The 21,957-nt window shown below is 35.7% G+C and overlaps 1 protein-coding gene across 1 annotated transcript in view; it reads left to right on the top strand.

Moving 5' to 3' along the window:
• LOC150084537 (uncharacterized) overlaps positions 1–20,173 on the top strand; it is a 260,732-nt gene extending 240,559 nt beyond the window's left edge. The window contains exon 15 of the mRNA XM_090375300.1: positions 19,817–20,173. Within this exon, the coding sequence (XP_090231426.1) occupies positions 19,817–20,112 (296 nt within the window). The 3' untranslated portion in view covers positions 20,113–20,173. The remainder of the gene's footprint in view (positions 1–19,816) is intronic.
• The last annotated feature ends 1,784 nt before the right edge of the window (positions 20,174–21,957 follow it).

The following is a 21,957-nucleotide window of genomic DNA, read 5'->3' on the forward strand; positions in this document are numbered from 1 at the left end:
CCATGCAGACTTTGATAACTTTCAGCAGAACATTGGATGCATGGGTAAGAAGGACTTTTAGTTCTGTAGTCTTGGCATACTGTTGGTGTCATCTTCTTGGGTATGGAGATTATGATTGGTGTGCAGAATTCCTCTGGCCAAGACTCATCTCTGTATATCTTCTTTATCAGTTCAAATAAGGCTTTCATCAGAGTTTCTCTGCCATATTTTAAAAGCTCTGCAGGTATGTTGTCAATTCCTGGTGCTCTCTTATTACTAAGAGACTAAGGCTGTGTTGAATTCAACTTTAGATATTTCCCCCTCCATGTTTTCTTGTTCTTCTAGTGCCATATTCCTACATGTTTATGTGCTTGAATCTTCATAAAGTTTTTCAACATCTCCTCCATCTAACCTTTTGTTCTTCGAAATTTGGTACTGTCATTCCCTTTTCATCCTGCATTACTCTCATTTGAATTCCGCTACCTTTTCTCGTTAACTCTGATTTTTCTATGCGCCAAGTCTACCTGACCTTGTTGTTCGAGCATTTCAATCTCTTGACAGTTCTTTGCCCACCACTGCTCTTTTACCTTCCTACATTCCCTATTAATTTTATTCTTCAGTAGTTCCTTTGATCATCATTTTTTTGGCCTTTTCTTTGACAGTTCTTTGCCCACCACTGCTCTTTTACCTTCCTACATTCCCTATTAATTTCATTCTTCAGTAGTTCCTTTGATCATCATTTTTTTGGCCTTTCAGTCTCCTCCTTTCATCCATTTATTGCAGTAAAATATCTGCGATCCAAGGCTTCCTCCTAATTTTTTCACTCTTCCCCAGAGCCTCCAATGCAGCTTTACAAGTCATATCCTTGAATAAAGACCAATTTTGTGCTAGATTGTTCGTAGTCTCCTCAGTAGCAATAACATTGGTCAGATATTGAAACACATATTTTGCACCCTCTCCCTCTAAATTTCTCAGTATTCCATCTCATGAATAATTTCCTTTTATTCGGGCACTTCAATTTATATTCCATCTTCATGAGTGAGTGGTCTGAATCTCCATTCGCTCCTGGATAGGACATTGCTTTCTGTACTTGGTTATGGTACCTTTGTTTAACTAAGATGTAATCAATTTGGCACATTTATGAGTCACCAGGGTGGTTCAATAAAGAATCACCCTGACCTAGCTGGAGAGGTGCTAGCCTGTTGATTCTTGGCACAAGTTTTAGTCCTTCTCTACATAGCCACCGTGTATATTTACACATTTTTCCCATTGATGGATGAGGTTACGGATACTGTTTTTGTAGAAGTAGTGAGGTTGGTCTTTGAACCATGACTCTGTTTCAGAAATAAGTGTCTCGTCGTTAGGGAAGTTGGTTTCCCCCAAAGAAATGATTTGAGGGAAGGACACAAGAAATCCAATGGTGCAAGAGCAGGTGAGTAGGCTGGATGGGGCAGTATTTCATATCCACAAGTGGTCACTTGTGTTGTTGCAATTTCAGAAGTGTGAACTGGGGCATTGTCTTGAAGCATTCTCACACCTTTGGACAGCATGCCATGCCTACATGTTTTGATTTTCTCCCATAATATTGTGAGTAAGTTGGCATAATAGGTACCTGTAATTGTTCTACCTTTTGGCAGGTAATAAGTCATTATTATGCCTTTCTCATCCCAAAACACTTCAGCAAGACATTTCCTGCTGACGTGGGGAACCATGATGTCGGCATTCCATTGACTGCTTTTTATTTTCAGAGTCTAAATGGTGTATCAAACTTTCATCCCAAGTGATTAGATGAGAGAAAAAGTCTTCATTTTGTTGGCACAGTTCTAACAACTCTTGTGAGTTCTGTTGTCGATCAGCCTTCTGGAAACCAGTTAATTGGGGAATCCATCTTGCATTCAATTTCTTTAAATGGAGTTGGTCATGAAGGACTGTTTCAACAGAGCCCACACTAATCTTCACCTCCTGGGACAATTCATGCACAGATACCCTGCGATCTTTCATGATTAATGACTCCACTTTTCTGATTGTGCTGTCATCGATGGGGACAACCTGGAATGGGCTCAGATTCTACTGTTGTCCGACTACACCTAAACTGTCTATACCAGCTTCACAATGCCTTAGGATGGGGCTTCATCCTTATATACAGCAGTCATCTCCTCATGGATTTCTTTAGATTTCCCCTTCAAGAACAGATACCGGATTACAGCTCTGGTTTCATCTTCGTCACATGTTCAGCTCTGTAAGAGAAAAACAAATTAAGACACAGGTCTAAAATTTTACACCTTTAGTACAGAGATATGTATGATGCTACTACACACAAAATATCATGACTCTGCTATATGTGGAAGTAGGTGAGGGCAATTCTTTATTGAACCGCCCTCGTATATCTTCTACGGAGTGGTTCCTTAAACCACGTATCTGCTACCCCTTTCTCTTTTGTACAAAACTCCACTAAGCTTTGACCTCTTGCATTTCTCACACCTAGACCAAAGTTCCCCACAGCCTTTTCTTTCCTTCTCTCTCAAACCACTGCATTCCAATTCCCCATAATTATCACGTCTCAATCTGGTTTTCTGTATTAATTCCTCCAACTGTTCATATGTCTCCTCAACTAATTCTTCAGCACCATTTGAGGTTGACATATAAACTTGTATAATTACCAACAGAATTTTCCACAAATCTGTCACCATGGTAAGTCCCAACGATTCCACATCTACTAGTGCTCTCATGAATCTTCTTGTCATGATTATTGCCACACTTGAAAGTAGTAGTAGCCCCCCACCCCCATCTGCCACCATTTTCAGAGTGTACAACTTTATAGTATCCACTTACAAATTCACTTCACTCCATCTTGTCCCTACCACTCCAAGCACATCAATACCATTCCTGTGCATTTCTTTTTTGACACTAGCTTTCTACATTTCAAGATTTTTCGTAAGTTCTATGTCCCGATTTTGCAAGTTGATGACCTGGGTTGATGACGCCGGGCCCAACATCACCATCCTGTTGTGCTACAATGATTACGTAACTGCCAGATCTTTAGAGGGTAGTTTCCTGTTGCTTTCCCTGTCCAGTTTATATATATAGTAGTAGCATGTGATGCAAGAAAGCAAGTGGTATGAGCTTATGCAGCATCAGCAAAAAAAAAAAAAAAATTACAAAACAATCCCCTCTAAATATTTGTCCAGTTCCTCCTTAAATTTATTTAACCTATCAACTTCCACAACGACAGATGGAAATTTGTTACAGCAATTAACCACCCGCTGGCTAAAGGCAAATTTCCACTTGTTCAGATTACTAACCCCTTAGGTTAGTAATCTGGACAAGTGGAAGAATCCCATCAGAATTCAGCATGCTCAACCCATTCAAGGCCTTATACACCTCAATCAAATCATCTCGCAGGTGCCTAGTCTCCAGCTGCTGCAATTTGCAGAACTTAAACCTCTCCTGGTAAGAGGATCCCTTCATTCCCCTCACCAATCTTGTTGCCCTTCTCTGTACACGCTCAAGCAAATCTACATCCTTCCAAAAATGAGGCAGCCTGACCATTGCCTTATACAGAGGGACAATCACCTCCTTTTCCCTGCTAGCAAGCCGACCGGGTAAAGTACCTGCCCGGCAACCCATAGGTCGCGGGTTCGATTCCCGCCTCGGGCTTGGATCAAAGTACTGCAAAAACCTTGGGAGGTGCAATATGGCCACAGAAGCCGATGCGCCAACAACTACCAAATCAAAAAAAAAAAAAAAAAAAAAACCCTGCTAGCAAAATTCTTGTATATCATTGACAACACCCCATGACCTGCCCTGGCAGCCCTAATTATATATATATATATATATATATACACACACACCTAAATCTCTTTTTATGCGATAGATACATTCCTAAAAATTACATGTAAAAAGAACTACTGACTCCATAGAAAGTGAAGATTGGTTCCAAATCTGAAATATAAGCAAAATAATGAAAAAAACAAACATTAAATTCGTTAGGATCATAAGATTTTTATTTACATTTCATGGAGAACACATCCATATAATGCATTTTAATAACTCTAAAAAAACAAAACATTCATTTCAGTTGTTTGCTAAGGATTCTATAAAAAAATTATGTTATTCGCTATCAGTTTCTGACAATAAACGCGAAAGCTTTAGTTTCCGTGAGACTAATATCACAAGAACTACTAGATATGGTATTATCGTCACCGACTTCCACCTCGACTTTTGGAATTCTTCTTGTCATGTCTTGAACAAAAGTACCACTGGTTGTTTCAGTAGTTTTAGGCATGAACTCAGTTATTAATTGCTGTGTTGATGCTTTAGATAAGTCGTGATATAATTCTCTGTATGAAGACATTAACAACTTAAGCTCACATGAAAACTTCCCAGCACGTTCTTCATTTGGATCATGTCGGGCAAAATAATTGCCTAAATTACTAGCCAGTTTAAGACCTTCTTTAATTATATCAGCAGTAAAAGTAGGATTATCTTGATCATTATCATTAACTTCTTCACTTTCAGGAGTCTCAGAAACAATCTCCACTATTTCGTCTTTGCTAAGAGGTTTATCAATTAACAATTCTTCGATATCTGCTGACGTAAAATCATCGAATCCTTCTCTGCCAATTTCACATGCCAAACTTGTTATATTGGGGGATTCTGCAGTATAATTGAAGGGAACAGGGGCATTCTCTTTAACACGTGTGGACCAAATAGCATTCCAGCATGCATTCATAGTTTCTGTTCTCGATTCAGATAACAAAAACCGAACCTGATCAATACAATCCATAACTGACAGTGTTTCATCATCATTTAACTTGTTCAAAATGAACTGAAATGTTTGTCTGACATAATGTTTTAAAAGTCACAATTATACCCTGATCTAGAGGTTGTAGCAATGATGTGGTATTGGGCTGCAGAAAACAAAATTGCACATTTGGGTGTTCTATGGCAGGATGACCGGGTGCATTATCAAGAATCAAAAGCACTTTAAATTCGAGACACTTGTCATTCAAATAGCGTCTAACTTCTGGCACAAAATGTTTGTGGAACCACTCAGTGAAAATATCAATGGTCATTCATCCAATGAACTGCAATTTTTGAAAATCTACGCCTTTCATTGGCCGTGGCCTTAGTGATCGATTTATGAGCAGTGGTTTTAACATCCGATCTCCTAAAGCATTTGAACAAAATAGGAGTGTTATGCAATTCTTTGCTGCCTTGAACCCACCAACAGAATTTTTTGCATTTTTGATACATAAGTTCTGTTTGGCATTTTTTTCCAGAAAAGGCCAGTTTCATCCATATTCCAAACTTGTTCACGAGCGTAACCTCCATCTTCAATTATTTTAGCAATTTTTTGTGGAAATGCTTTAGCAGCTGTTTCATCAGCAGAAGCCGTTTCACCTTTAATTTTTATATTATGAAGAGCATGTCTTTTAATAAACTTAGCCAGCCACCCATCGTGAAATTCATATTTTTTCCTCGATTGAGATGAAGTATCGGGCTGCAGTTTTTTAATCTGTTCATAAAATCTCAATGCCTGATTGCTTGATGGAATTTCTGTCAACTGGCATTCTTTTTTGTACATTATCTTCTATCCACATCACTAAAGCTTTTTCGGCCTTTTCTAGAACAACATCTCTTGTGTATGATGATAATTTCGCGGTAACTGTGTTGTCTACTCGAACACCAAATTCAAATTGCTAAGAACTGCTTTTTTATGCGCAGTCAGTTATGTAATTCGAGGAATTCCCAATAAATGAAATTCGTAAGAATTTTCTAAGTTGATACGAGAAACCAAATTCCAACTGCAAACAACTGCTTTTTTTTTTTTTTTTTTTTTGTTTATGCGCAGTCAGTTGTGTAATTCAGGGAATTTAGAATTTTCTTAATTGAAACAAGGTTTCAATTAAGAAATCTACAAGTAGATTTCTTATTTTGTAGAATTCTGAGAATTCTACAAAATTCTCAGAATATTCTTGAATTACAAATTTTTTCCTAACTTAGACTTTAGGTTGGTCGCGTGAATAAAAAATTGCGTAAAAAAAAATTATTTTTGATATCCCAATTCGCGTAAAAAAAATTCACATAAAAAGAGGTTTAGGTGTGTATATATATATATACATATATATATATATACAAATTTGTGTATATATATATATATATATATATATATATATATATATATATATATATATATAATTAGTACTGTAGGAGTATAATTGGTACTCAGAGTATTAAAACATTGGCATAAGGCCCCCCATAGCCACTTGGGCAGGAGCAGCAGTGCGTAGCACACGCTTCTTCATTAGACCGGGGTTCGAGCCCGTGATCCACCAAATATGGAGGATGCAGAAAGGTCAGGGAATGACCACCGCATATCCCCTGGGCAGTATGGCCTTAGTTGCTAATGCTCCTAAAAACCAAACAACATTGGCATAAAAGTACTAAGTGGGCCATAAGGCCAAAAGATATATAATAATATATTAAATGTAATTTTTTTAAAAAAGTTAGTGGATGAAAGTTTCAGTTGATGAAAGATTAATAAATCTGGGATGACAGATGCATCTAAAAGCACAAAGCAGCATTAAAGGATGCAAAAGTATATATAAGTTTGTATTAATATATTGAATAAAATACGCATAAATGGATGTGAAAATTACACAAAGTGCCAGTAACTAGAAGGGTGAGGATAGTAGAAAAGGAAGTATAGTAGATATGTGAAAGAATATTAATATCCTAAAAGTTATGCTGAATTACAAAGCCAATAGAAGGTGGGTGAACTGTAAAGTAAAATTAATACAGTAAAATAGAAAAAATAAAAAGTGGTACAGCTGTCATCAGATATGAGAGGAAACATATTTAGATAAAGGTTGAATACAGGGAAAGCAAATGTGCAGAATCTGATGTCAGCTGAAGCAAATATTGATACATGGTCAGGTATTTCATCAGGGGACAACACCTGACCATATATCAGGAACTATGTTTCTATTCTACTATGGACAATAGTAGTAGAAGAAAGGTGAAAGGCCAAAAAGCAAAAAAAAATGTAATTAGCATATTCTTATACAAGGCCCCAATGCAGTGTCAATTATTAAGGTAAAAATAGGGATCAAGTTAGAATAAAATATGGTTAAGTGTTTTGTATAAATATGTAGAATTTAGTGTAGGATTTAAAAGTTGTAATTTTGTGGAGATTGGAATACAATAATTTTGGAACAAGCACATGACGGTATAGGGTGAGGTATTAAATTGAGGATAGGGGAGGGAAAAAGGAGTATTTAAATAAATGAAGACGAAAAATAGTGATAGAAGTAGGATAGTATGAACATTTGTCTCACCCTTGTATACACTAATAGTTTTACGAACCGGAAGAAAGGTAGAAATAGGTAACAGAAAGATAAAAAGCAAAGAAAAAGTTATTAAATCACACTAAGCTAGCTGGGGTTGTGAAGCCCAACCTTATAGTAAGGGCTCTGGCTTTATAAGCGTTAGTATAAAAGGAAGCTAATACCAAATGCTAGTATTGCGAGGAAAAGGCAGGCATAAAAATATGTAAGTCGAAACATGCCGAGATACAAACCTAAAATGAAACTGAAAGTATAATAAGAAAGCGAACAATACCTGGAGTTTTCAAGTAATGCGTAGCAGAAGTAAGCTGGCAGAAAAAATAAAGCAGAAGGGAAAAAGGTGGGGAAATGAAGCTGACATATTTAGTAGAGTAGATGAATGCATGTAAATCTTAATCACATCAGTAACAAATCTATATGATGAAGCAATTTATAGCAGTGTAACGGAGTTAATAGTGAGCTGTAAAGAAATTTAAAAAGATGAGAAAGTAGTGATCTGTATTGTCGTATTTATATTAAAAATGCATGGAGATACATAAGATTAGCATTGGAAAAAAGAAAGGCAGTTAGATTAGTAGGACTTTACCTTCATAAAGTCATTAAACATATAACAGTTCATAGATAAATAAAAATATTGAACAGAGTGGTGGTAAAAAGAATGCACTTAAATTAATAGACGGTAGACCAAGTGATAAGGCTACAGTGTATTAAGCTGACAATTAAAGTTGTATAATCTCATATAAGGGAGTAACTGCTAATGTATCTAAGCATAGAAAGAAGGAAATATGTGAAGAATCACAATGTTCTGAGATAGAGAAAAATTAGATTAATAATTATAATCTGTAATCTGTAGTCCAAAATGGAGTAGAGCAATATTGAAGTGATATCAGTAATCATTATTATAATTTATAGAATGTCTTAAATCCAAAGGTAGTTTCAGGTGTAAATTCACAGGTGAAAGGGTGTAGTAAGAATAGTAAATAAATCCAAGGATAAAGAACTAGTTTACATCCATTGATAAAAGAATGACATAATTCCAAGGATATAAATATCTTGATGACTTTAGATCCAATGGTGGTGGTGGTGTAGTAGTAGTTAGACACAATTTCGGCAAAATCCAGACAGTCTGTGACAGCCAAATCCTCTGCTTGCACCTTCACGATGGTGGGACTGTTGGTAATCCTGGGTGAAACCTCCATGCACAAGCACACTGTGGGTTGGGTGACCATCCAGGTATGAACCAACGTAAGCAGGGGTCGAGGTGTGGCACCCACACCACATGGAGGAATGCCGCCCCTCTGTGTTACCAGGCATTACTCAGTGGTAGATGACTCTTATCAACCAGTGCAATACTACTTTGCTTATTGGAGGCTTGAAGTGGTAGAACCCATGTTTAGTCTTCAGAGCTATGTTCTGTTCAACCTTTCCCCATCTCTTCCATTATGCAGTATGTCTGATGACTTTTGAGGTTATGATGAACATCATGGTGAGATCCAATCTTCCTTATATTTCAAGGGGTATAGCTCTAAAACAGTGTTTGCGGTCCAGCCGCTAGTTAGTACACCGGACCGAACCTATTGGTAACTCTTTAGGAGGCTTCCGGATCAGCTAGTGTACAATCTGGAGGAAGTCTGAGTAATGTGTATGTGAGGGGGGAGCATTGTCGAGGCCACATTATGTCAAGGATCTGGGTATATTCTTCCCAGTGTACGACATATCCAAAAATTTCATTACTTCCTACAGAATGTCCTCCCCCCCACTTTTTCTTACTATTGAATACACCATGAATTGTCAAACTAATAGAGTAAGCTTATCTGCGAAAAGATCTAAACCTCCCAAATACTTCCTAGTTCATTTCACAACTATACGTGGTCTCAACGATGTCCATTTCCACTTGCCATCTGCCAAACCCCACGTACTTATTCTGACAGAATCTCAGTTATCGGTTGATTCAACTACTGCTCATCTGAGTTGCCCAAATTATTCACTGTATGATTCCTTTTGCCTCAAAGGTGGTACTTGTGCATATATCCATTCTGATATTCCCTGTCAGAGACGAGGCAATTTGGAATCTCCTCTCTTTGATCTTCTCTGGCTTAAAATCTCTCTACTTCACAGTGTCAAATTCATATGTTGTCTCTATCGTTCTCCCAACTACACTACTCATTTGGAGCTTTTTGACTTCTTCTCTTTTCAACATGACTTTCTCCAGTCCAACTTTCCTAACAGTGAGGTGATTTTAATGTTCACAACTCCAGCTGGCTTCCGTTTTCTAGTCACACCGACCCAGCTGGTCAAGATGCTGAGGCTTTTGCAATTTCTAACGACCTCACGCAGATTGTTCATTTAACTACAAGAATACCAGACAATCCTAATCATACAGCCAACACGCTTGATCTTTTTCTCACAAACAACCCATCTAAGTATACGGTCGTAGTGAGTGGTCCTTTAGGTACCTCAGATCACAACTTGGTGATTGTCTCTTCTCCAATGGAGCCTTTATCTCATGGCTATTCCCAACCTCGTATTGTTTGGCATTACAAGAATGCAAAATAGGATGACCTGCGAGATTTCTTTTCCTCGGTCAGACTACTGTTTCAAAACTTCTGATGTCAGTGTTTGCTCAGTTCGTGTCAGTGAAATTATTGTTGTAGGAATGGAATCCTTTATTCCATGCTCTACTCTAAAATCTTATTCTTTATCTAAGAATTCCTTGGATTTCCAATAAATGTGCTAAGGCTGTTCAAGAGAAGAATGTTGTATATCATAATTGGCTTGTTTCTTCACCAAAGCTCACAACAATTGTAAAGCAGTCATTAATCAGTCCAAACTAGATTTTGAACAGGCTAAGAGTAGAAAACTTGTTTCTTGCCCTAATGGTAGCTGAGCATTCTGGTCTCTTGCCAAAGCTATTGGCCACAACTTTTTCCCATCTCTGCTCCCACCTGTGTCAAAACCAGATGGTTCTGTTGTCACTTCTGCCAAGGATAAAGCTGACCTGCTAGTATCCCATTTCTCTTCCAACTCATGTATTAATGATCTTGGTAAAATACCTCCCAGCATGCTCCATTCAATGCCTCCAGTCTTCCGTCAAAAGGATGTCAGAAGGATTTTGACTAATCTATGGTAAGAAAGCTCCAGGTCCTGATGGTATTTCTCCACTTGTTCTCAAAACCTGTGCTCCTGAACTTATTCCTGTTCTTTGCCACTGTTTTTCCTTTTGCTTGGAAATTTGCTCATATCCAGCCAGTTCCTGAAAAGGGTGACAAGTCCCTCCCATCCAGTTATTGTCCCATTGCAATTACTTCTCTTTCTAAAGTAATGGAGAAATCAATTAACTGCCAAGTCTTAAACTACCTAGAATCCTTCCACCTGATCAACGATCACAAGTATGGATTCCGTCAGTGTCGATCCACTGGTGATATTCTGGCTTATGTTACCCATTTATGGACAAATTCAATGGAAAAGTTTGATGAAACACAAGCAGTGACTCTTCACATCTCAAAAGCTTCCGATCATGTTTGGCATAAAGGTCTTCTAAACAAGCTTCCATCTTATGGTTTGTGAACTGTTTTTTGTAATTGGTTATCCAGTTTTCTCTCTGATCGCTCACTGAGGGTGATGGCTCTCTGTCTTCTAATTTCTCCACTAATGCTGGTGTCCCCCAAGGTTCAGTTATTTCCCCCACTCTTTTCCTCTTGTACATTATTGACCTTCTTCCATTGACTGGAAATTCTATCCATAATTTTGCCAATGATAGCACATTGCATTCCACTTTCCATTTTGGAAAACCTTGCCCTGCTCAATCAGCTTCAACTTCTCAAATATCCACTACCAATTCCTTAAATGCTGATCTCCAGGTAATTCTCCAGTGGAGCAAAGACAACTTAGTTGATTTTAATTCTTCTAAAACTCACTCTTGTATCCTGCAAAAAGGATTCTTCTGCTCCTATGCTTATCTTTGGTGACACTCCAATTTCTAGGCAAAATGATACATCTCTTTTGGGGATTACCCTGACTTCTAATCTCTCTTGGTACAAGCACATTACAAATATTGCTTCCTCTGCATCTAAAAAACTTGGTTTTCTCTTTTGCTCTTGGCGTTACTTTTCTTCCAAACAGCTGTTCACTCTGTACAAATCGCAAATCCGCCCTACCATGGAATATTGTTCCCACATCTGGGGCGGTGCCCCCAAAACCTCTCTCGGGCTTCTAGATTCCATTCAGAAGAGGGCAGTTAGGTTAATTAATGACTTCTCTCTTAACAGTCTCTCTCTCCACTCTCTGTCTCATAGACATATTGTTTCAGCTGCATGCCTTTTCTACAGATACTTCCATGGGCACTGTTCTTCTGAATTGGCTTCTATAATTCTCGCTCTTCTCTTTCAAAACAGTCTGAACCTGTGCCGCCTCCAGCCAACATCCATTTATTGTCCAACTTCAAACTTACAGAACCAACTTTTCGTATTCTTTTTTTATTCATTCAACTGCTGTTTTCTGGAACAGCCTTCCTTCATACATATTTCCTGAAAATTACAGTCTACAGAAGTTCAGGTCTAATGTCAACAAATATCTTCTTTCGTCTTCTCAACCTCCAACCCCAAGCATGGTACAAGTACTATAGGTTCTAATATAACTCTCGTGTTTGGGGGTTTCATAAAAAAAAAAAAAAAAAAAAAAAAAATTTAGAATCCAATTATGAAAGAACAGGAAATAAGTCCATGAATATGAAACTAGTTGAATCTAAAGATGAAAGAACATGAAATAATTCCAAATAGTAGTGCGGTAAATTTTTACAAAGATTAGTGGAAATATCAAGTCACTAAAATCTAAAGGCAGCTATACAATTGCAATATAAAATAAATCCAGAGGTGGATTTTCAAAGGTATAGTATATTATCAAATGCTTGAAAAATTCAAGAGACAAAGGATTTTTTGTATAATCTACGTACATTATAATCCATACCTGAAAACAAAATAGGAAATGTCAATAAAGACAACATGGGAAATGAATTATAAGTAATTTCATGAAGGATTATTGAAATTTATCAAATGAATACATGAGAAAAGTGAACACTTAACAGTAGACACTTAGTCAGTAAAGAAACAAAGTAATCATTCCAAAGAAAATAATGACATCTGAAATCATTTATAGTTATTACTTACCAAAGTAGTGGAATTCCATCAGATTATATTACAACTTTACAAATACGATTAGAACTGACCAGTTCATAGTAAACTATAACTGAATTTATTTCTGATCAAATGGGGAAACTATATTGAAACAGTATTTTACAAAATAGATAAGGATGTTATTATTGATTAGCTTATTGTAAAGTTGTTGTAGAGCTTTGGTGAAGAGTAGATGGTTATTACATATGTTGTCTAATCTGATAGTTTGAGTACAAATTATATTTTTATGTAGTTTGTTGGAAATATTGGAATGCGAGTTGGTAAAGTAAATGACATCAAAGTTAAATTTATTTCTTTTATCATATATGCCAGTATTATATGGTAGTGAAGCATTGCTAAGAGTAATATTGAGGTTATGGCTGTGTGTTTAGTGGAGTTTTCTTTATTTAGTTTAAGTTAAATGGGGTAAACAGCTTTGGCTATAGGTTCAAAGTTAGTATTTAAAACTAGGGTGTAATCTACATATCAGGATTGTTTATGGCTTATAGTTCTTCATAATAGTGCAAAAATAGGTTGGATACTAAGTTTGAAATTTGGGAACCCATGGGAATACCAATGGTTTGTTTATAAGTAAGTTTGCCATTGATGATATAGTTATTAAGTAAACAGAGATTTATATAATTGTTCCAATTATTATCACTTATGTTTAATTTATTTTTGTATCTGTGATGAAGTTGTTTTAACACAACTATCAGTAAATTATGTGGTATAGAATTGAAAAGGTTGGTGAAATCAAAAGTTTGTTTGTTATGGTAATATTAGATTTGAAGGTGTTGATGACAGCTTGGTTATTGTTTATTATCCAAGTGGATGGGAGATGGTTAAAAATAGTTTTAGTGTGAAAAATTGTTTGGCTGGGAGGTAGCAGCCCTGTTTTTGGAGCTGGTAATGAATCTATAGTGTACAGGTGGTTTATGGAATTTGGCAATCATATAGTGAAAAGGTAGGGTTGAGTTCTGTAATTTAGTATGTAGTTTTTTTTATGTAAAGCTATTAGCTTTTTAACTGTGCAGAAGGATTAAGATGGCAGGGAGTGAAAGTGGAACTATTTTCTATTTCATTTTTAAGTTGATTATAGTAAAATTGCTTGCAAAATATGACAAAGTTGTTGGAAGCTTTGTATACTGAGGTGATGATAAAATTGTCTTGTAATTATTTTATGTTCTTTTTAAGATTACAGTATGGTATGTAAAAGTTATTGTACAGTTTGTAGGCATTTGAAATAGCTTTTACTATGTCATGATAGACAATTGTGATCTAATTTTGGAATGGTGTATTTTGAAGCAAGTTTTTTAGCAAAATGTATTAGATTTAAATATAATTCTCTGTTGATACTATGAAGGTTAGCTTTATTTATAGATCTGTATTTAAAACCTTTGCTCATAGCAGTTTTTAGGTCATGGTTCTTCGTGATATCAAGATTGCCAGTTATAATATGCCCATGATATTGATCAATATATGGGACAAATAGGGTTATTGCAGTAGTATGGGAGATCAATGGGTAGAATAATTCATATGTTGGTAGCTAGTTCTTTGTAGTTGCAGATTTTTAAGCCTAGTGGAGAATCAATTGTAACATTGATGTATATCAAATTTGTAAAGATATTTGAAGGTAGTAGGTTATTATGTTTATTAAGTAGGGAGGACCACAATATAGTGTCAAAACATTTGTGTGAATTTAATATTGCAAAATTCAGTGCAGTGGTTAGTAATATTGCCAGTTCTGTAGAGACCAATGTCTTGTATGATGTGTTTAAGTTGGATATTATTGAACCTAAATTTATGACAGAATGAAGCTAAAGCTTTAAGAATTGATTTTTTGATGTGGAAGTGGTTTATTATAGGTAAATTAAAAGGAGTGTAGTCCCAAAACCTAAGTAAATTATTAAAATCAAATTTTATATTTTTGTATGGATTATGCATTTTGTTGCCACATGACTGTCTGCATTTTGGAGCTTGCATGATATGACTAAGGTTTTAATAATTAATAAATACAGGAACTCCCAAACTCATGCAAATTAGACTTAAGTTTTTGTAGGCCAGTGCAAACTGAAAAAAATATGAAAACGTATTTTGCATCTGTAGAGATAAATGGAGGTATTGTGAACCCAATAACAGTTGTGTTTTTTTTTTTTTTTTTGCAATTCGTTCCAAGTCCTTGGAAGTTGAAAATTTCACTATATTACTAAAAGGTCATATTTGTAATGGAAATTGCACTACACTTTCATCGTTGTCATATGTTCCCATTATCAGAATCAATTTTGAATGCCCTGGTGATATTTTCTAAAACACATTTCTGGAGGTCACAACCAAAAAACTAAAAGCAATTTACACTTTCCGGTTTATTGGACATTTCTGTTACCGCAATCTATTATAAACATGTAGTAAACTCAATCTTATTGCATTTGCAATAATCCCAATAACTAGAATTCTGTGGGTTTTTACGTTACAGTATTGTGGTGAAATGAGTTCCCATTCACTGAAATCTTCAATCATATATATAAAAAACAAATTTTTAGAAACTTCTCATCATTCCTATTTACGTATTACAATGATGAAGGGAAAGTGTTGGCAGTGCCAGGAAACGAAACAAAATTGATTTAGAAATGAAGATGAAAATGATTAAGAAGTACGAAGCAGGACAAAGTTTATCATCTATTGCAAGGGAATTAAGTCTCGCTGCTTCAACAGTGAATACTATTTTAAGGGACAGTGTGTGTGTAAAAGAACATGTTAAAGGATCAACACATTTAAGATCAACAGTGATCACAAAACAGTGTTCAGGTGCTATATTGAAGATGGAACAGCTATTAATAATATGGATAGAAAATCAGATTCAGAAGAAAGTGCCTCTGAGTCCAATGGCCATCCAAGCAAAAGCAAGAAGTATTTATGAAGATATTAAGGATAAGTATGGTGAAACCAAAGCCTATTTCGTGGCAAGCAACGGGTGATTTAATAGTGGGTTTAATAGGTAAATGGCACGTGGAAAAAAATATGCCAACGCCACATAAAAGGCTTCGAAGGGTTTGAAAAATACGAATCATATGAAGAGGTTACAGATAAGATTGTAAAGGTTGCAGAGTTACTTCAGTTGGAGGTTGTTGCCAAAGACGTGGAGTTAACAGAGGAAGAAGAGAAGGAATTATCTAACGAAGAACTTATTGACATGCAAGCAGTGACAGTGAAAGAAGAAAATGCTGCCGAAGCTCAAGATGAACCAAATGAGGAGCTGAGATGCTTCGTCACCAAAGAGATGGCAATGGCATGGTTTGAGAAGATGGATCCTGACAGCAAACGATTCTTAAAAGTTAACAGAGGGGTGAATGATATGCTTGCTTTCTATGAAGAAATCAACGATAAAAAGAAAAAAAGCCACTGTCCAGTCATCCATTAATATGTTCTTTCATAAGGTTGAGTGACCGATCTTTTAAATCTCAACCTCCGCAGCGATGTACTTATCAGCTGAAGACGGTGATTCTGGAAACGATGCTCGAGAAGTAAAACTTACTGTTGTTATGCCTGTCTCCTCTCTTTTTTTAGTAATTTTATAATTTTTTAAAACACATGTTTTTGTAATTTTTCCTGCACACGAGATAAAAAATTGTATAAATACAATAAATAATTCTATTCACATACTTGTCAAACATTTCTTTTTTGATTCAAACAATTCAGTGGGCACAGTTGTGAGTGCTGCACAAGCATGGGGGAAATTCTGACTTACATAAAATCTGACTTATGTCGAGTTCTGCGGCACACAACCCTTGCATTAATCGGGGAGTGGCTGTATAGTGGCTGGCGTTTAAAGAACAATTACTAAATAAAACCTTATTGAAGAATTTGTTATTTAGTCTGTATGGATACAGGGATTTGTGGATAGACATATGGTGATGAAAGTGTAATAGTTCCAAATCAGTGTCATTTTTTTCAATGGACAGGTTTTTACTTTTTGATCTATGTCCATTAATTCTGATATTTAAGGAGTTGGATGTTTGTCCTCATAATTGATATTGCAAATTTTACAGGTAAGTAGATAAATGACATTTGTAGTTTTGCAAAAAGATAGGGAATCTGTGTTATGGTTGATTTCACGGTTACCCATAGCAGGACAGGTTAGACGGTTGTCGTGGCATTTGGAAAAAGACAAGGTCTAATTTAGAATATGTTTATTATTTTTGGATTTGAAACTAACTGAATTTAGGTCAGGACTAGAAGTATGGTTCTCCTGTGAAAGAATTAACAGACCATCCTCAGAAAGAGGGAACGCAACACGTTTTCTAAAAGCACTAGAGGTGATGTAGTGCTGACTCACTGTTTTCTTATCATGTTTGGTGTAGGAAATAAATTGCATATAGCAAGATGTGTAAAAATCAGATCCATCTAGAAGTATTGAGTAGGTGTAGTTTAAAGAATAGTTTCGTGCACAAAAGGTGTTAGTGATTGGCAAAAAAGGAGTGATGGGATTTGGCAGGTCTAACTGGTATCTATTCTGTTAAAGAAGTAGCTGAATTTATTTGTGTTTTAGAAAGAACAATTAATAAGAGATTTTAAGGAATGGTGCAAGTCAGTCAACCAGAAATCAATACCAGAATTTTAGTCAAACCGTCTGTGCTCAATGATCATGATCAGCATCACATCTAATAATTCTAGTTATTATCACATCTAGTTATTGTCCTATATGAAAAATGATTTCAAATAGTTTGAAAAATGATTTCAAATAGGACAATAACTGCACCAAGGAGATAGATATATATATATGATTGAATAATGCATATGTATATATTTCTAATAAATATATATATATTTCTATATTTCACACTTTTCTACATTCCCAACTTTAATTCATATGCAGCTGTAAAATTACTCTATATGTTCTCTATACGTATACATACACAGACATGAAATGTAACACGTGTCTTCTTTACTTGTTTGTTTAGCACTGAAGTTTGAGTATAAAGTTAACCCATATTTTCCCCATTCAGAGGTATACCTGCTGTGACTGAAGAAGCAAGGATTTCCAACAGGAAATATGGGGTGCACAAAAGCTGTTAGTGATTTGGCAGGTCAAACGGGTATCTATCCTGCTAAAGAAGTAGCTGAATTTACTTGTTTTAGAAAGAACAATAATAAGAGCTTTTGAGGAATGGTGCAAGTCAGTCAACCAGAATTCAATGGCAGAATTTTAGTCAAAAGTCTGTGCACAGTGATCATGATCATTGCTGAATATCACATCTAACAAATGAAAAATGATTTTAAATAGGACAATAACTGCTGAAAACAGTTGAACAACAACCTCAGCCGATTTCTGAGAGAACAGAGCAAAAAGAATTGCATAACAGGACTGTTTTGGCTGTACATAAAACAAAAAAACTTAGCTAAAAGGCATGAAAGATGTGATGTGGTTTGACTATACTCTAACAATGGTCAGGCAATGAGACATTTCGTACAAACTCATGGCAAGTCAGTGATGCTTTGGAGATTTTTGTGCAATTATGAGGCAGTTCCCTGTTTAAAATATAACCAGGATGGATTGTCTGGCTATACAAATATTCTGGATAATCAGATTGTGCCTTTTGACACCATTTGAGGGACAATTATGATTTTGATACTCATGTATTCCAGGATGACAACTGTCTAATTCACAAGATCTCTACCATTTTAAATTAGCATGAAGAACACAAGGAATGGTAGGGTATTTACTGGCTGATGTTTACAGAATAATCTAATAGTGATATGAAGTATTTAACAGTCTATTTGAACCCCAACCAAGGAGAATCCATGAAGTCATGCAATTAGGTTGTGATATTTATCATAACCTAATTTGCATATAATCAATTATGCCTATCACTTGACTTGGTGACCTTAATAATTAGGTCAGTGAAATTAAAATTTTTAAATTTCACCTAGCTTTGGCGCATTATAGCCTTAGTTGCTAATGCGCCAATAAAACCTAACAAACCAAACCAAGCCTATCACTAATATAAACAGTCTGCAAACAAGTCACTAAGAGAGGAGGTGGGGGTTAGAAAGCAAAGGCAGATTATGAGAAGTCTTTGGCTAAGAATAGAAAGAATTCTTTGCTATGTTAATACGAGAGTGAAAGGGATAAACCACAGTGGCTCACTAGACGTGAATGGCATAACTATTGATGATCCTGTTCAGGTTGCTGACAAACTAAAAAAATATTTTACTAAGAATTTTTAGAGATCGGAATACCAAAAGAACAAGTTAAACTGAGAGCTAAATGAAATTGTTGAAGGGAAAAGTAAGTAATGCACTTGGGGCTGATGGAATCTATCCAATTATATTTTTTAAAAAACCAAAAAAAGTAGTAAGCAAACTTAGCTGCAATTATGAGAGCATCCTTAAATTCAGAAGAGCTCCCTATGTTTTGGAAATGGTCAAAATGTCTCTCCAATTCATAAAGGGTGAAATGAATAATTAGACTTGTATGTAAGCTTGACTTTTCTTCCAGGGAAAATAATGAAATCATTAGTTAAAGAAGTAATGCAGAACCATCTAGACAGGAATGCAATTATATGGTAGTTATAGCATGGATTTTTAAGGGGATGATCTTGTCTGGCCACTATGATACAGTAGTGAAGGAACTAGATGGAAAAAAATAATTTTGACATGATTTGATATTGAGAAAAGCTTTTGCTGCTGTTCCATATGAAAGACTGATATACAGATTATGGCAAGTTACTGCTATGGATAAAGGGTTGATTGACTGGGAGAAAACAGTTTTATCAATGGGCACTACTCTTTTTGGACAAATGTTATTAGTGAAGTCCCCCAGGGTTCAATGATTGGCCCATTGTTGTTTCCAGTATGTAGGAGACTAATTATATTATAGGTCCATTTCTTGTTGTCTGTTTTAATACTGTACTGCAAGTTGGCTTCTATGGAAGTGCAGAATATACTAATTTTTCAAGACCTAGAAAATAAATCCAGAAATACAACTCTCAAATTCTTTAAAACTAATAAATTGTATGGTATTAATCATATTTTTTAGTAGTATAAGATAATTATAAAACTTTTTTTTTCTTTCTATTTTCTCACTATAACCTTCTTTTTTAAATTTTAGGGTTTTTTTTTTTTTTTTTTTTTTTTTAGTGCCTCAAAGGTCAACCTATGTGCTGGAATATATGGTATTTCATTCTATAATTTAAAAAAAAATTTCTCTTTAAGTGCAAAAATTATAGTTACACTGCTGATTACTAGTGCACAAATATTTTTAAGAGGAAAGAGTGTGTGTATACACATACATGATAATTTATCAGTTTTATTTTACAGGTCAGTACTATGGAATGGATCATGATGCATTTGAAGAAATGGCTACCATAGATTGCCTTAAAAGAGCAGGTCATTTTGAAGGCAGTAAAAGTGAGAGGACCGAAGACTATAATCCTTTTAATAGACCAATGGGGAAAATGACAGTATATAGAATGCATTTGACCTGTAATTGCCCAAAACAAAATACAAATTCAGAACATCAATGTGCAAAAATTTTGCCCTTTGAAGAACAAGGTTGGACAGCATATATGGGTCAGTATGGAAACAGTTTATTTAATCCACGTCCATCAGCATGAAAATCAAAGGAAAAGTCAAATGTATATTTGTGCATGAATATGGCTCATGACTTACTATTGTGACACCAAAAAAAATTACAAATGGATTTTAAAAAAATTACAATTTGCTGAATTTCAAGCTGCAAAAAGTTTCTTAAAAAGGGGTGTTTCAACCTTTAGGAAACTTACATTATTGCTGGACAGGATATTGAATTGTATATATTGCAATAGTTGTACAGGGTGCTAAGTCAGCCCTTATCAATGAGGAAATCTCACTAACCCATGATGTTATAGTTATTTGAATGACAGTCTACGTAAGAGAAGTCCACAAACAATTAGCGTTTTTTTTTTTTTTTTAATATTTTATGGTTGCACACTTACTGTTAAGTATGTAAAATAGCAACAGACCAATACCTCTAGACTAACACTCTTGGTGGCATATCTTGGAAGTTTCCATAACTATATGGGAGGGGGAGAGGAGAAAGGCAGTTTCCAAACTAAAATCTAGGAAGCACAGGCCAGAAAGGTGATTTTACAATGCTCAAATTCAAATCAGCATTCTTCATAGTTTCCTGCATAAGTGCTAATAGTGTTTGTTCTGTTAAAGCTTTATGGTTGATCAGTTACTATAACTGTAGTACACATTTGCTGTTAATGTGCAATAAACAACAGAACAATACATAATACTCTATGACATGCAGAAACTAATATTTATTGCAACAATGGATATATAATATACTGAGTGGCCATTTTATTAAGAACATATACTTTAATGGTGAGTAGCACCCCCCCAAGCAAGTCTGAATTCATTGCAACACGGATTAGCAAGGTGTCAAAAGTGTGTCACACAGATGCTCACTCAATTGCTTCCCAGAGTTGTTACTGTTCTCTACTCTGAAGAGCTCTTTGTCTCATCCCACCAATTGAGATCACCACAGTAGGCCAAATTCACAACATGTTTCTGGAACCAGTTCTGTTCTGGTCTTGTGACATGAATTATCCTCTTAGAGGGATACACTACAACCATGAAGGGTTCACCTTGTTGGAAGCAATTTCCAGATAATTTGTGACATCCATGTGTTTGCTCCACTGGTATGAGAGGGGCTTCAGTGTATACCAAGAAAACTCCTCACACATTACACAATTCCCACACTATTACACTACAACGACTGGCCTGCACCATTGACCTTGCAGAATAAATTCATGGAATTTATCTTAAAAAATCCAATCAGTGTAAAATAGCAGAAACTGGGTGCATCAGGTCATGCACCATTTTTCCAACCTACTAATGTTAGTGTTCCTATATCTTCTTTTTTTTTTTTTTTTTACTGAACCCAGATTGACAACTGTCATGCCCCATCCATTATAAGGTATGACAAGTTGTGGATTTTGAACAGTCCCTCTTTGATTACCATCATTGTATGAGATTGTTATTTGACTGACTGTAGTCTTTCTGTTACAGTGCACAGGTGATCAGTCTTTGCTGGATTCTTACATCAATGAATTGGTTAAATATTATTTGGTTACTGGATCAATCTTGATACACCTGAGACAATCTTAAATAAGAACCCCAACTGAATTTACGTTTCTGAGATACTCATGCTGGTACATCTGGCACTGATTACCATTCCATGTTGAAAAACAATTACATCATCATACAAACAACGTGATATAAATATTTCATGAAAGGGGTAGAGATTACTTAATGAAGTGGTCACTTGCTATGAGGTCATGCAAATGCAATGGGAGTGTAGCAGACACCCTTTATTTCACATAATGACATATGCTATATCCCAAATAAAAAACCTGTGGCATGAAGTCCAGGCCATTGCTGTCTGTGCTACATATCGCCGTGTAATAAGATAT

This window comes from Mastigoproctus giganteus, chromosome 6 (assembly GCF_048544385.1).
Source record: "Mastigoproctus giganteus isolate SK-2022 chromosome 6, ASM4854438v1, whole genome shotgun sequence".
Classification (NCBI taxonomy): Eukaryota; Metazoa; Arthropoda; class Arachnida; order Uropygi; family Thelyphonidae; genus Mastigoproctus; species Mastigoproctus giganteus.